General features: G+C 38.9%; 1 protein-coding gene across 1 annotated transcript in view; it reads right to left on the bottom strand.

The window, feature by feature from the left end:
* BNC1 (basonuclin zinc finger protein 1) overlaps positions 1-17,155 on the bottom strand; it is a 75,291-nt gene extending 58,136 nt beyond the window's left edge. Inside the window, exon 1 of the mRNA XM_072870267.1 lies at positions 16,796-17,155. Within this exon, the coding sequence (XP_072726368.1) occupies positions 16,796-17,155 (360 nt within the window). The remainder of the gene's footprint in view (positions 1-16,795) is intronic.
* Between the last annotated feature and the right edge of the window lie 265 nt (positions 17,156-17,420).

The following is a 17,420-nucleotide window of genomic DNA, read 5'->3' as shown; positions in this document are numbered from 1 at the left end:
ATGCCTCCCCAGACTAAAATGCAGTTGCAACTGTGAATGTATTAAGGGTATGAATAGGGCAAATGGTCAGGTTTTGCTTATCCACTTAATAGGCTTGGGGGCAAATGTTATCTGTTTGGCCTGAGTCTACGACAGCCACTATTTTCACTGGCAAAGCAAACTCCTCTGGAGCTGTTCCACCAGGGACTCAGGCAGGCTGGGGCTAAGCTGCTGTTCACTTTTGGGTCCTAAAGACAGAAGGAAAGGCAGACAGCAGGGCACGGATGCAGTATTCCCCCCACTGAGTCACCCAGGGCCACAGAAAGCCCTGCGTGAGGCTCCCAGGTGGTGAGAGAGCTGTGTATAGAGTCCCCTTTTACATCTGCAAAAGATACAGTCTGTGTCCAAAAAGCCTTCTTTGCACTAAAGTGTGGGACACAACAACTCCCAGTTCTTGATTTACATGAACATACAGCTTTGATGAAAACGGAGATACCTTGGCTTCAGAACTGAGTGGTTCGACAGATGACCTTTACTAGAAGTAGTAACGTAGAATTTATATGTTTTATGCTGCTACTGTACAGTGCATTCACTAAACAGTACCCTTATAAAATCTAGTTCAAGAATGATTTTTCTAACTTTGAAGTAGTACCATTTACACTGTAAACATGCACACTGAAGTAAATATTAGAGGTCTGTTGCTGCAGATTGTATTCTTCCTTTTATACGACATTTGTTGATACATATTTTATAATAACCAATAGCATTAGATTTATATAAATATTTTAAATGAAATCAGACATCAATACAGTCCTGACATTTTATGCTTTGAACTGCACAACCATGGCATGGTTTTGTCATTGTTACAGTTGAGCAAGTCTGGTATTTCAGATCAAACACAGTATGTAGTCCAGATGTGTTAGCTGTCACTCTGTGAGTAAACATTTCTGATGGACAGTGTGTTAACAACAGATTATTACTCATGATGTTGCATGATGGTTACAAAAAGTTAGCCTGAGTGTCAGAGATAACACCAGTGAGAACTGCTGGTGGAAGTGATGCAGACTGGTATGTTTACAGTAATTTCTGTCATGTGCCTCCCCCATTTACTTTTCAAGGGAGAATCAAATATGATTTGAACAACTTCCCATAGGGACTATGGTGGAAGCATGGAGCTATGTGATCTAAGAGGCAGGACTCACACTGAAGCAATAGCTATCAAGGAATGTTAAGCAATTCAATATTAAATTCATAACTGCAGTTAAACTATTAAATACATGCAGGTTTGCCTGAAGTGCTAAGCACATTAATTTATACTGTCATTTATGTGCCCTTTTAAGGGGATACTTGTGAAGTGTCTTAGATTAACAGACATTAAATGACAAAATGTTTATCAGTCCATACAACAAAGGCAGGACAAGCAATAGTACCTGCAGTTTGAGTTTTTCTCTGCACAGGCTGACCTCAGCCTGGGCTGGAAGAGACCCTTCCAAGATAGGGCCACCATTTATCTTCTATAAACACTCACCCTTCAGTTTCCCTTCTGTCACAGGGAGAAGGGGTATCCAACTGCTAACAAGGTATTGTGCCTTTATGTCCTTGGCACATCTCTAGATAACAGGATGGAGGGACAAGGCATGGCATGCAGAACAGCAAATTCCAGTAATTGTGCAGTAGGCACCTTCTGTCATGCCTGTACAGCCCAAACAAAAAAGCTCTGCTAGACCTGCGCTGGCTTCATGTAAGGTCAAGCCTGCGTGTGTCTGCACCTTGCTCCTCGAACTGGAAGCAGTGGCAGCAGAAGCTTTGCTGGCAGTGGTAAAGAAGGTATATAGCAAGTGACAGAAGTCCTGAGGCAAATGTCAGTAGCCCTGGCAAGGTGTGAAAGATCACCTGTTTCTTCTAGCCTGTGGTTAGACTATCAGCTAATTGAGAACTGTTAGTACAGATCCCTAAACTGCCCTCATGGCCATGACTTCTGGCTGTTGAGCTGAATGCAAGCCATTTCAAAGTACTTCCCCCCCCCCCATTAGAATATGACTGTTGTGATACTCTGCTCCATTTGTCACTCCTGACAACTGAAAATAACAAGGAGTATCTAATATGCAATTATGTTCCTGACAAAGACCTGGAGTCCCAAGGCTAGATGTGTTACACCATAGAGAATTACAGGTGATTATATAAAGAGTTACATATTCACATGCTAACAAGTATCACGAGACATGCATGAGAAGATGACACTGGTTATTTTTCTTCCCCATATCTGTCACTATACAATGTAAATTCTGACCGGCAGGTTACAGTGTCCTCAGGACCACCCAGCAGCTCAGGCCACTTAGGTCTGATGTAAGCTCATGATCCAAATTCTTAAAGAGCAGTTTTATTTTTCTTGAATTCAACAACTCAGAAAAGATAAGGTTTTGCATAAAGTGTGGTTAAGGAAGCTGCCCCATTTTCTTTACTAACGAGAAACTAACTTTCCTAGTACAAAATGGGACTTGGAAATTTCAGCCACTTTCAGTATTATTGTACACAAAAACCCCCTAATCAAACGTACCCAGCTATCCCACCTGAGAAAACACAAACTCCCTGCATGTTACAAACTCACACTTTTAAAATTTATTATGCCACTCTATTACCTCAGGCTAATCTGCACAATATCACTGCCTCCAGTTGAATCACACTGTTTTATGCCAACTAGAGAGATAGCTAGTCCATCCTCAATGCCACAAATTATAATTTTCAGATATTTATGAAAATATAACAAATTTAGAAAACTGCAGGAAGCATCAAGTCCACTGCCTAGCATACTGGGGATTAATTTTATTATTAAAAATTGCAGCAATGTATGCTTCTGGTTATGGAGGTGTGCCAGTAGGGCTACAATTAGGGTTGTGCTGTCACTTCAATTACAAACCCAATTTTTTGAGGGTTTACTAAAACTCCAGATTAAAAAGGAAAGCTTGCTGCAGGCTGAAATGTTTTGTACAAGATCTCAGGCTGCAGATAACTTGTTTCCAACATTCTGAAAAAAATGAATCAGGTGCTTCAAATGTGAGAATTTAAATGTGCTTGAAGAGACAAAACATTAAAAAAAAAAGAACATTTAGTTACGAATTCTTAGTGCAAAGCAAGTTGCTTCCTGGTGCCTATCAGAAATACTATGCAGAAGCACGACTGCAGATTATGCAAGTAGAGAGGAGGAATAAGGAAAACAAAACCCCAAACGTTTGGGGTTTTTGTGTTATTTTTTAAACAAGCACCATGCCATTTTGTAACTGCAACTGGCTACATCAAAAAGAGACAGTGACCTATGCAACTTTAAGGAGGGAGGAACAAATCACCTTTTTCAAAAGTGAAAAAGTAGGGCAAAGACCACACAAACAATGTAGGCTTCCCTCACTTGAGTGAAGGATGAGCCAGAGGTGTGACAGTTTCTACACGTGCACACTGTAGTCCATGGTATTGGCAGCTAGTGTTGACATGCCTCAGACTAAGTTTAAACCAAAAATAATGTAATGAAGATGCACAAAGCTCAGTGTGGGCTGCAAAATTTAAGTGAGCAGGCAGTTTTATACTGAAATGATTATCTTGCCATGAGCTCTTTGCTGAAAACACTGTACCTGAATAAGACAGTTCTTTAAAACCACCCCAGTGAAATTTGCATTCACACTCCTTTTTGCAGTGTGGGCATACTGTCCAAGGCTGAAGACCATTAGTTAAATGGAGAAATGGTACCACACATTGCATAGTACTGGTTTCTTCATGCTACCTTTGCTCTCTCCTACAAACACTTCTTACAGAGGAGGGATATCTTTTGCCCTGAAAATTTATTCCTTGATCTCTCATGCTGGCAGGCTGGTGACACTGACACCTCTTTGCTATTGAAGCAACTATAAAACATATCCATGCAATACAAACAGACCCTTGTTTCTGCATCTCTTGCAGCTTAGAAAGTTCCAGGTCCCACACATTCATTTTTGCCAAATTGGCAGTTGCTAGGAAGCAAAAGAAAAACGCTGGCAATGGTTCTGTGGGACTGGGGAATATGCAGGCAGTTTTCCTGCAGCACAGGAAACAGACAGGAATTTTCAAATGACTTTCCAGGCCAGAGACATCCAGGGATGTCTACTAATAAGGAAACCAAAGTAACTGCAAGGGGATGATGGGAATGGGCTAAACAATAATGATGCAGCTTTTGTAATTAATTTAAATTGGACGCCTTGATTTACTTACCTACTCTAGTCGAAGTTTCTATAAAGGCAGAGAAGTTAAACACTGATAGCCTGCACAGTCTATCATTGCACAGAAGCAAGTTTTTAAATGGGAAGTAGTCAGCCTGAGCTGAAATACAAAGACATAAATGGCAACTGATAATTTCAATTAAAGACTCCCTTAATACATGAGAAACAGTTCAAGAACTGTTCAGAAAATAACCCAACACTGCATTGCTGCCACACTTTAGCAGCAGTTTCTCTTCTTACACAGAGGAAAACAGTGCCAAGCAGAAAGACTGTCAGAAACCTGCAAGGTTAAAGGTATACTAATAAATGGAAAGGTCAAAAGCCTATTTTTACAGAGCACCAAGCCTAGCTATTTATTGCTTTGTACTTTTGGGAGAGGGGGGTTGTAAAAAAAAAAAATAAATCTGATACCAAGGCACAAGATCAAGCAACTGTATCTAGACTGCTGTTTTCTGAAATATTCTTCTCATACAATAATAAAAAAATCACATGGGCAACTGCACTTGGTAGCAAATGAAGTGCAACTGTATTTTGCCCGTTGAAGCTAATAGCAATATATCACAGTGGTGAAATCTTGCCACTTAAAATATATAATTTAAACATGTAAAAAATGATTCTAAGTTCCCATTATATATGCTGTACATAATGTACTTTTATCTTTGATCACACCATACAGTAATCGATTATACCCAGCCCTCTAGCAGCAGGAGCCTTCTTCATTCCAGCTGCCCGATTCTTGCAAGAAGGTCCATCAGGGCTCACAAAGGCAACTATAAGCTTCACACTCTGCAAGAGCAAAGTTTTTGCTCAGGGTGTTTAAGGATCTGCAGGATTTTTCCTCCTCTCCACTTCCTCCATGGTGCTCATTTATAGTAAAATAGGGAAAATGCTGTTGGCAAGAAGATATAGGAATGATTTCCTTCTCTTGCTACTTTGATGATTCCCCTTAGGGGACACAGAACAAAGAAAATCAACACTGGCGGTAGCAGGGAAGATCCAAAAGTCTCTTTTAGGGCAAAGGACACAGGTTGTGAAACAGCTCTCTTCTGGATCTATTAAATACAATTCAATTGTAAACTCCACGTACCTGACTGCACCTTCTTTTATGTTGCTACAGTGCCTGATGCCTCATGCAACAGGGCACCACACGACCTCTACTTCTGACAGACAACACAGAAGAAAATAAAAAGTAATCCCTCTCCCCTCAAGAAACTGAGAGTTACTACTAAAGGCAATTAGGGGAATTTTCTTCCTTCAAGAAATACCAATATTGTCTCAAATTCAGGGATGTTTGTAGAATTTCAGCAAGAATTGCTGTCTCTAGTGAAACTTAACCATTTTAACACTACAAACATTGAATACCTTCCTTAATCCAGGCTTAAGCTGACAAAATATAGAAAAGCAATACAGGTAATTTTGCAAAAAGCAGCAAATATCTGAAGTACACAGTTTTCTTGTCAGTTCTTGACCAGAAGACACTCACTCTCTAACACATAATGCACAGCAAGCTAATTGGGGTAGCAGAGTGATTCATGGGACCTCCGATCTCGCAGAGTTCTGTATTTGCAACACTTTAGGAAAACTAAAGCCTGGAAGTTCAGGAAGATGCTTGCTGGACTTTCAGCTCTGTGACCTGTATGCAGAAATACTGTACCATGTCTGACTTCTAAAACCTGTGATTATTTACTAGATACACTGTACAGCGACAAGTCCCTTCCAAAAATATATGAAAAAATTGGTTTGGGAAATCTGTCAGCTTTTTAACTTAGAGCACCAGTATCACCAGCACATACTGCTCAGTCAACTAGTTGCACCAGGAAAGGCCAGGCTGGGGTGGAATATCTTGCACAGTTCCTGATTTTTTTTGGTCCTCAGTGAGACCCACTGGTATAATTTAAAGTAGGTCTCTATAAGGTCATAAATGGATAAAATGTTTCTTACCAATTTTCAAATGCAAAGATACCTGTTCCAAGACTTTTCACAAGTTTTGAGAAGAACCAAAGCTAACTAAAAGGTTGATCGATACGACAGTGTTGAGTCAGAAACCCCACTTAATTTACAATGGTATAAATGCAGAATTAATAATTCAACTTGTAAACTCATCCCCTCATGTCTGTCTGTATGTGTGCACATATACACAAGCACGCTTACACACATGACAAATGAGTCCAAGACACAGGGCTACTTGAAAAACAAAAGAATATTCATGTTTTGGCAAAATACTATTTTGCTTTTACTGGCATGTAAGACCAGGCTGCACTAGGCATATTTTAGCAATAATGATCAAAGCACAGGCTTTCCCTGAAGATTAATGACTGGCTAAGAGGATAGTTTGAGGTCTGTTTACCCCAGCTGGTCCTTAATTCCCAGGAAAAGCATCTGCAAAGCTTATTATTGCTATAAACTTAAGATGGAGGGAGGGGTTATGCTGTTTCGAATGATACGTACAATGACTTTTTAGAGACTTAATGTCTTGTATATTAGCCAGACTGTTTAAACCATCTCTTAAAGAACTATTCATCTTGAAAGTAAATAACTTCATACTTCCGTAGCAGCACACTTCATGTAAGCACTGCAAACTCCTTTATAACCAATTCATTAAACCCCCCCACCCGCCTCTATGGCAAGTGAGGGAAGAGATATACAAGCATCATTTCGCTCTTCATTGAAATACAGCTACATCTGGGTGGAGAATGAAAGCTGTTTAACAGCAGACAGAACTCCTACGTAATATTTAGGACAGAAAGCAAAGAATATCATATTTTCTTTAAACTGAAGAGGATTTAGCTACATAGAAAGCAACTGCTTGGCCTAACAGAAGCTAATGTGTAACACTCCTGGAAAATATGCATGTGGTTTTTCAGACAGATTGTGAATCTCTTATCCACACTGCTGAACAGCTACTCAAAGGAACAATTTCACTGATTTAATGGAGGAACAGTTCCAGTTTGAGTAAGCAGCTTCCAACCTGAATCTTACTTATCACAGTGGTCAAGAACGTCACGGCTCACCAGCAGTTCCCAAAAGCCCGCACTTAAGATAGAAATGTTATTCCTTAAAATATATTGAATTCTCAGTTATGATGAACTTGCATCTTAAAATACAAAAAACAAACAGCAAAGATAATATGCTAAGCTTAAATTCACGTCAGATTCTGGATTATTAATAGTAACTGGCCCAAGGAGGTGCTATGGATTTTAAGTTATTGTAATGTGGCAATGAACTGACAGGTGAGATTCAAATCTTGAAGGTGTTTCATTTAATTGTATATACGTTAGCAATCATGTTTAGACTTGAAGTAGGCTATATACTATACTTTCCTGTATATTTTCCCACAGACGTAATCTAAACAACAACAAAACAAGTTGTTTTTAGCATCATTATGAAAGAAAAAAAAAAAAACCCTGGATGTTCCAAATTAAGCATGTGATTCAAACAGTCTCTTTATAAAGGATGAACAAACCAAACAAGATTAATGAATTAAAGACTGCAATGATCGAAAGCCTATTCAGGGCTAGCAAAAATATTCATGGCCTTCAATGGGATTTGCATAAAACTAACTCGTGTTCTAAAAAAACTTTACCTTTTCTTGAACAAATAAAGCTGCTTTGCTATGTAGAGCAAGATTCAGAAAAGTGTGCTATAGTTTTGCCACCAAAAAAACCTTTTCTGCTTGCATCCTACTGAATTTTCCATATCTGTCACTCTGTTTTAAAAAGGTATAATAATTAATACATCCTTGATTTAGGTCTCTAGATTCTTCATTGTCAGCTTGTAAGGTAGAGAGTAGACTACATGAACAAAAACAACCCAGTGGAAGATGGTGTAAAAATGTATTTCTAATTATTTATTCTCATTATCTGAAACAAAGCTCTTAAAAAATGCATTAAACTTCCTCAAGTGCTACACTCACTTTGGAAAGATGTGATCTTGGAAAGATCCAAAGATTTTTGGAAAACCAACTTCCAACATGTTTGAATTTATGTGTGTGCCTAGATCCTTTCCTATACTTAAAAGAGCCTTTCGAACCACGAGCCCATAGGCCTTCTGTAGCTAGCAGAAATGATCCTTCTTTCTATGACAACTTTTAGCTTGTTCCAACATATCTCCTAAACGAAGGCATCCATAAATGGAAAAGAAGCTGATCTCATTTTTGCAGGTAGGTGTGACACAAAACGGCAGAGTAGCCTGGTTGTTAGACACCCGTACCTATACTTACCAGGAAAAAACTCTTTGGACATTAAAAGGGCCACTGCCTGATCATGACAAGACATGAGTAACACAACTCGTAAGCATAGTAACGCATGGTATTTCTAGTCACACATGCAACTGTGGAGACACCAAAGGAAGCAGAAGAACTCTGCTGGTACATGCTTTCTCAAACCTTTTATTTTCAGGCATACAGCAGGGTGACAGGATAACAAAAGTAAAGCTTTTGTTTATGAAAAATGCTGATTTTTATGTTTTTATAAACATACCACGTTTATGAAAGATGCTGGGTAGGCTGACATTATTTATTAGCACATCATTGTGTGATCTTACACTTAATCACTTTGTTCATTTCCTGTTTTATGCATATATAATGAATCCATGTAGCTGCCCTTTTTTTTTTTTTTTTTTTTTTTTTTTAATTTGGCCCTGTAGAGCTGAGCCACTTTCTCTGGCTTCAGGCTCCCTTCAGATGTCCTGACTAGTCCAAATTTACATAATTTTGACAGAGAATACCTATGATATTGTGATCCTCTGTTTTTTGGTTTTGGGGTTGGTTTTGGGGTTTTTTTTTGTTTTGTTTGTGTTTTTTTTTTTCCATTTTTACTACTGGTATGTTGTTTTAATAAAGTCTTACTGGCTCCATATTCCACTATTCCAGACTACTTCAGACAGTTACAGCGTATGAGCTCAGATGATACTATATGAGAACACAGGAAGACAAACATGAGATTATACAGAGATCCTAACAAATATAACTGAAACCAAATGACCTGGTAATCCAAACAAGATTCAGACGGCAAAGATAATCAGAAAGATAATCCACTGAGTAATACATATTTGATACCTAAGTCTTCATTGCTTTTTAGCTTCTATTGCATCAGGTGTATCACCTAGACCTGTGCAAAGTTAATATAAAGCGATGCCAAGACAGACTTCAGTGGACAAAGAAAGATACCAGAAAAGCAGCTACTTCACTGCCTTGAAGCAGGTTAATGTGGAATCCCAATACAATTCTAGCTGCAGAACATTTAGGGAACATGATAATGCCAGCAATATTTCAAAACACAATCCTACCCTAAATCTCAGAAATTACTGCAAATTTCTAAACACATTTGACAAAGCATCTCTAAAAACAGTAGTTTCAGAGATACTCCTGAGTGTATAAACTGATTTGTAGCATTTTTATCATACATCCAGGTGCGTTAAGATGAAAAGAACTACCCGGCTGTCAGTGTGCATAACTGTCTGTCAAAAAAAAATTTCCAATTTAAAACACCTCAATAGCAGCACAACACTACTTTTTTCCTTTAAAATAATTGCAAACTCAACAAATCAGATCACAAAAAAAACCAGGAAAAAATAACGTAAATATGTGTTTAAACATATTGTTTTATATATTAAACATAGTATTTTAAAAACTTAATTGTGTTTTTTCCTCAATAAGGATTTAGCACTGCTCTGGCTCCACAGTCAATGAGCTTTATTATAATGATAAGGAAGGCAGGATTGGTTCTTCAGGTCCCGTTACAGGATTTATCCTAATACAAATCAAAAAAATACCATCCCTGACTTCAATGCACATGCCCGTTATCCTAAGAATGTCTGTCATACCTGAATCCACCAAAATGCGTTTCCCAATTTGGAACTAATTTGTTATGAATCAGGTTCCAATTTCAGCATCAACTGGATAAGCTAGAACTTATTCGAGCATAGATACCACATTGAGCTCTGAGCTCTTATGATATTTTTAAAGCAAGCAGTATTTTAGAAAACTGGATTGCAGAGAGCAGTTTAATTCACTTTGAAAATACATGACTTTTGTTTAAAATAATGGAATTATAATCCAAATAATATATATATGTCCAAATATATCAGAAAAGTTTTTAGATACTAGATATGATGTTGATACTTAAGCGCTAACAGCTTCTATGACTACATCTGTATTCTACCATCAAGAAAGCACAATCACATTTATCATTATGCTTTAAGAAAGTGAAGCAGGAAAAGCAATTTTATGCTATAAACATACTCCTTTTGTATTAAACTTCTACAAATTGGGATTATGCCTTAACTTATTTCCTGAGAGAAAACTAAGAATACTGGGAAAACCAAAAATGTTCAGTGGATTGCTTCCAATAAGAATAATAAATATTGCTTCAAGAGACAAAAATAATTTAATCCATCCTGTTACAGAAACAACCAACTTGTTTCGCTTAGCTAACATTTATTATATGGGGATATTTTTACAAAAATCCACAGTACTCATTTTTTTCCAACTACTATAATTATTAAATATTTACCTGTGTCAGGATAGAAGAAAGTAAAGAATAAAGTAATAATAAATATTTTCATAAGTATTATGAAAAAAATGCTTGTAAACCTATACTAAAACAACTTCCTGTAAATGTCAGACTCAAAAAGATGCCAAACCATGAATATAATATGCTTACATTTGAGCTCTGTTTACATATCAGTTAATTATCCAAACTGTCTTTCCCGACTTTCTTCATCTACTGTACCCGTTATATTTATTTGCAAATGAAGGACCAGAAAGTACATTTATTCAAATGTTATTTACAAGCACTTTCGACATGCCTCCAATGTAATATATCATCAGTGCAGTCTTTGATTTAATTGTTGCCGTCATTCATTTTTGTGCACTAACACATGTAGGAGTTCCAAACACCAAAATACTCTTGCCTTTTTTTTTTTGTGCTACATACCAGATTTTGTAACCTGTGTCAAGCTACCTCCGATGCTTACAACTTGTGAACAGAGGCCAACAATGAGCCTCCCCAGACACTAAATCATAATCTTCATGTTTTTCGTATTTCACATTCTAGCCACAGTTTCAACATCCATACCCCGTGACATTAGGGAAGGATAAATCAAGGAGGATGACAGCTCCCTTGTAGAGACTGGTACGGCCCTGGGATCTGCCACACCCAACACCCACAGCTTCTGCCAGATGTCTTGAAGAGGTTTGCGGTATTAACCCCTTCAGGAGTAACTAAGGGGTTTGTGCTGAACCTTTATTAAGTAATTGCTCTTTCTTTTTTTTGTAGAAAGAGGAACAAAAAACCCACCCCTGATCCAGCTTAATAAAACTTTGACTAACTAAAAGACAGATAATGGGCTGTCAGTGATAATTAGCAAATCAGTCCTTGTATTTCCTTAAAGACAGGAATTCGAAGTTAAGAGTTAGCGTTATACAACATTCCTTCTTTCATACCACATGTTTATCTAAAATGACACAGTAAAAGTTTCAAAATAGTTTTATGTTCACTTTTTCAGACCTAGGACACTGCTTTACCTTCTTGGAATCAGAATGCCCATTAACTGCCCTTCAGCCAAACAGGCTATTCAGGCCTTAAATCAACAAGATGTCTAATCCAAAATCCGTACTGTAAACTCTACAACTGTTTCTCTGGGTCTGATCTGGCCCCAGGGACATAAATTTGCATGCAACTTCTAAGTTTGTGAAGAGTCCCTGGGCTTAAAGTTGCACATGTGCTTAAGTACTTTGTTCAGTCTTGGTCTAAGACAGCTACTTTAAAATGAAAACAGAAGCCATGTAAAGAATAACATTGTTAAAAACAATTTTCCTCCGTAAATATTGTACTGAAGGAAAAAATGTAGCAAAATAAACATACTGATTCCCAAAAGCACATACTGACCCAACAGTAGGTGAACAGCAGCTAAAAAGCCATCAGCCAATGTTAATGTATGCCACTTCACATAAAAGGGCAGAATCAATTTTATTTAAAAATAATACTAAAACATTTGAACTGTATCCAAGGTTCTTTGTGCACTATTGCAGGTAAAAGTATCTGTGGACATAAACAGCAAGCAAGTGGTCACAGCTCTCAGAGTAAGACTGGCCCCTATTCTTCACCTAGCTTATTCTGTGGATTTGAAAGTAGTTACCTTGGCAATTTCATTTGTCTCTTCTGTACAAAACGTGTTCACCTCTCCAGTTTGTGTGTGGCTTTTTGTAAAAAAATAACTCAGTAGAAAATATTGCAAGGCTAGCACTACTGACAAATGTATTTATGAATATTGTACTTCCTAAAACTACTTCTGATTTGCTTTCCAATGGGCCAGGATTCAACTTGAACATCAGTATTTCTTTAAACCGTTATAAAGAATACATTTCAGGCTTCTATCATTTGTGGAAGAAATTAAACTGAAAGTAAAGGTTATTTCAGCTCTTATTGAAAACAAACATACAATAATCAGTGTTGAACTTTGTCAGAAAAAATTAACATGCCTGCAACTATTTGCCACTAATAATGTTAAAAACACTTAAAGTAACTACCCACAGTTCACAAGAAACAAACTCAGATGCCTTTTTTATAATTTAAATTAATTGCTCGTAAATATCAACACTGATGGATTAAGGGCTTGTCCTCATTTACTGACATTTCAAGATGGAGAATTAGTATTGCATTGTATGGATCACACCAATATGTTGAGAAGAATTTTTTCCCCAAGCTTGTTCTTTATACATGTGCTATATGAGTTAAAGGGTTAAGTAACCTTTATATTCTAAAGAGCAAACTGTTTGCCTTAGGGCCATCTCCTCCTTATGCCTGACACTTTGTGTATCATATATTACTTTTCCCTAGGAAGTAACATTTGGTTCTAGTCATGGTGCAAGACCTGACTTTGCAGGTATGAAGCAATATGGGATAGACAAAAAAATACCATCAACATCTGCTAAATAGTACATCATCATCTGCTAAATAATCTTTAGCTAAAGAGGGATATACTAATTTATAAAAATATGTATGTTTGTACTTAAAAAATGGGCATGGAAGTATATAAAGAGAAATTCTATGCATACTAAGATGAATAAAAGACCAACAGTGAGAATCAATATTCTGAGTGACAAGACACTTTTCTGGACTAGAATGAAAGAAATGCTGATGTTATTGAGGACTTTGCACTAAAAGTGTTTGTTAGATATAAGCTAAACACAAGCATAACACTTAGTTATTTTTTAAAAGAATTACTACAAACAAGTTTTAAGCAGGAACAGCCCAACAAGTAGCTGGCAGAAACCGACCTAGGTTTCAGCACAAAGGCACAGTATTGATCCTTTTCAGTGTATTCTGCAGAGGAGAGGAGGTAAAACTCCTGCTTGGAACAACAGCAGGAAAGCAAAAGCAAAAATAGTGGCATTGACTTCTGGTTTAGATTTTTTGTCACAAAACATTTAGATACTTATTTCAAAGACAACTCTAGATGTGTTGTCACTTGTCTGTGTCAGAACTTGCTCAGGATGTACAGAGGCAAAAAAAAAAAAAAAATCTACTTGCCAGTGCTCAACTTTTCCAGGCTATTCAAAAGCCAAATTAATGACTTCTGCAAAAATCTCTATAAAACCATACCGTCCAAAGATACTATATTAACTTTGTGAACTAAAATACTTCAATAAGTACTTCAGAGCAGTTTACAAAGCTTTGCAAATATTACATGAGACAGCAAACCAATCTTTTATAATTAAAAAGGTTTTGAAGTTTTTACTAGGCAGAGATTGAACTTGAAGTTAGGCTTACAGTTTTCTCTTAATTTTAAATATATTTTCTCTTGCTGTCTTGCGTCCTAGCAAACCCTATGCTTAATGGATAAGATTTCCATAATCCTGCATCACGTTACTTACTTATCAAGCTGTGTGTTTCAGGATATATATGTCCCCCTCTAAAATGATTCAAGCTACAGAGACTAAATTCAGGTAAACAGGTCTGGAACTGTGTGCTGCTCCTTTGTGGAGGGCAGCCCCTTCCCTTAACTATGCATCTGATGCTTCTGTGATGGAGTACTAAAGAAGGAATGCGATTTAAAAAAAAAAAAATAAAAAAATCAGCAGACAAGGTCTGGCCACTGAGGAAGGAGGACCAGGTGGTGAAAGCACAGCTCTTGGGTGGAGGTTCTGCTCCTGGGCTTGGCCCAATCCCCTCTGTGATCTTAGGCAAACTGATCATAAGACAGTAGGGGTTTCATGTGCAGCTCCCACTGCCAGTGCTTCACGCCTTTAAATCATCAGTGCACCTTCCTCCCTCTCTTCTGTGGATGGGAAAATTAATGCTTCCTTACCACAGAGGTACAGCGAGGGTTAATTCATAAACATTTATAAAGCGCTTGAGACTGCAGAAACTCTGGACTGCAGGGTATGCAAGGGCTGAACATGAATTTTAATCAAAATACCTATATTAGATGAAGCAAGTGGCCAGTGTAACAACAGGTACCCAAATAGAGAGGAGAAAAGATGCCTTTTTTGAACACATTGTGTTCAAAACATTCAGACGGTGTAGAAGAAGAAAAAAAAAATTGTTCCTGCTGTGGGGAACAGAGGACAAGAAGCACGCTTAGGTGACAGACTGTAGGGGAGACAGGGGGGATAGGAATAGATGGGCCAAAGCAGAAGGGTACAGAGCTCAGGCATGTAAATCTCCCAAACAACAGCTGTCAGCAAACAGCAAAATACATTTACAAAACAGAAGTCTGAGCTCTCCACAGTTAGCTTATTTAACAGCCTGTTTATTGTTACCAATAAGCCCAGTGAGGTGAAGATCCGATGTGTGAAGTTCCTTCTACAGGCTCTGCCCTTTAAATCCTATTGTATAGCCAATGAACACGGTTCTATGGGCTTTACTTGCGAGTTTTTTTCTTAAGTGAAAAATAACATTAAAACACATGTTGAAAAAAAAAAAAAATACAGATTGCAGAACTGAAACTTCCCCTGTTAAGAAATGCCAAAGGGCTTGCATGTATGCATGCACCACAATTCAGTTTTGTGTCTTATAGTCTGATTATCCGATTATTCCATTAAAAAGAACAAAAGACATATCAAAGATCCCCAATAAGTCAGCAGTATCCTCTATGTGTGCTGAGTGAACCATGTCCCCTGGAAGGCACACAATGATAAATAACTGAGTACCATAATGCAGAAGGTGGCCAGATGAAGATTGTCCAGGCAAACACCATTCCTAATTTGAGAACCTGGCTTTGCAACCTTTTCTTTTTCTTTTCCCTTCTCTCAAACACATAGCTTTCTGCATTAGCAAGATGGTCACATATCTGGGATCGTCAGTGGCATTCATAAAATGCTCAAAACTTACAACCAGTTTTCTTTCCCACCTAAGAATTACTTCATTGAAGACTTCCAAAGCTATCTTGGGCATGTGACTTTGAACAATGGTGTTTTGTGATTTACCTGTCATAGGTTCTTGTCCAACTATACGTTTGCACATATAGCTGACAGATTGCTGTGTTAGCTAAAATCATTAAATCCTGTGCATGTTTGTATTTTTGGTTTGCTATCCCAACCAGAATTGATACCAGCACTCTTTTTCTAATGGCAATCATTTAAAAATAAAGGAGAGGATGGAAAAAGCCAGAATGGGGACAGCCAGTGTAAACACCAATAGCTGAGGAAATATCTTTTATCCACTCCTTTATTCACATGAGACCATAAAAGAGTCAGAGGACTGATGGGTTTTTTGGTTGCCTTTTTTTTTTTTTAAATAGAAGCATCCCTGAAAGATTAAAAAAACCCCACTAATTCAAAACTGCCCTTCAAAGCAGCCGTGCAGCAACTGAAGAAATGACCAACTGAAGCACACATCAAATGAAATGGTATAATTAAGACAATCTATTTCACAGATAAGCAGTTCAATCTTTTGAAGGTAACACATGTGCTGATTTGGCTACAAGAGGAATTGAGAAAAGGGTTCCAGGAGAAAATGTATTAGGCTGTAAAGGAAAAAAAAGGATAAAAGCATTTTTGCACTTCTCTTAGAGTTACCTTTTTGGTTTGTAGAGACCTTTGTACATGAAAAGGTCACATTCACTTATGAGTAATAAACATAATCAGAAAGTTTGCTCACAAGAGACCTCAACTGGGCTCCAGGCTCTCAGTAGTTGAGAAAGAAAAGGCACTCCCAAAACACAAGATGGGATGTTTGAATGCAGGAGGAAAGAAACCTTAAACATTAACTCCTAACACAAAAACATAGTGTTTGTGTAACATTAAAACTTGAGTGTCAAGAATTTACCTTAAATAGCAGAACAAGTAAAATGAAACCAGAGAGTGTTCTGGAAGATTCTTGATGGTAAGCCTACGATATTGCTGTCAATTTTTCAGTGATTTCGCATACATACATTTCGCATATATGCCAATAATTTCCTATGACCACAGAAACATTTCCTTTATTGCTATCGAAGTCTTTAAAAGGTAGCAGTTAACCATCATCTAAATGCCTAAGTGTCCTAACAGAAAGGGCAAAAAACCGTGTCCTCGGGCAGTTAAAAAAAAAAAAAAAGTAAAAAAATTGAGGCCAAGAGCAACCTCATACTTTCCCGGAGCACGGGTAAGGGGAAATTAACAGTACACGCGCCCGTGAGGCGTTTCTCTCCGCGCCTCGGCGAGGGGACGCGGCGACAGAGGCTGTTTTCCCGCCGAGGCGCCCGCCGCGCCCTCGGCCGTTGGCGCTCACGGGGCCGCCGCCGCCCCAGCCGCTCCATCCTCCGCCGCCCCGCGAAGCTGCCGCAGCGTCGCGGGCGCTGCCACGTGCGGTCGGCGGGGCGGTGCCGCCGGGCGGGGAGCGGGAGAACGGCGGCCGGGGCCGCCCTGCCAGGCTCTGAGAGCCCGCCCGCTTCGAGCGAGGCGGCCGCCTCACGGCGGAGTCGGCCCTGAGCCGGCCCCGCCGGCACATCCCAGTCAGGGACCAGGCGGCCTTCCTGAAGGCGCCAGTTCAGCCGCCGGCCCTCCCGAGAGGCTCTAGCGGGGTTTCCCCCCTTCCCAACGCCGCGCATCATAACCCCGACGTCCCCTCAGGCCGCTGCTGGAGGAGAAGCCGCCCGCCCGCCCCGGTTAACCCGCCGGGAAGGTACTCACAGGCTCCATGTCCGACGGGGCCACGAAGCACCTGGTTCGGGGGTTGGTCCTGAGGCGAGCCGAGCCTGGCGGCAGCGTTCTCT

The sequence above is a fragment of the Ciconia boyciana genome, chromosome 8, assembly GCF_034638445.1.
Source record: "Ciconia boyciana chromosome 8, ASM3463844v1, whole genome shotgun sequence".
NCBI classification, from domain to species: Eukaryota; Metazoa; Chordata; class Aves; order Ciconiiformes; family Ciconiidae; genus Ciconia; species Ciconia boyciana.
The sequence above is the reverse complement of the archived record's forward strand: the minus strand, read 5'-3'. Positions and strand labels throughout refer to the sequence as shown.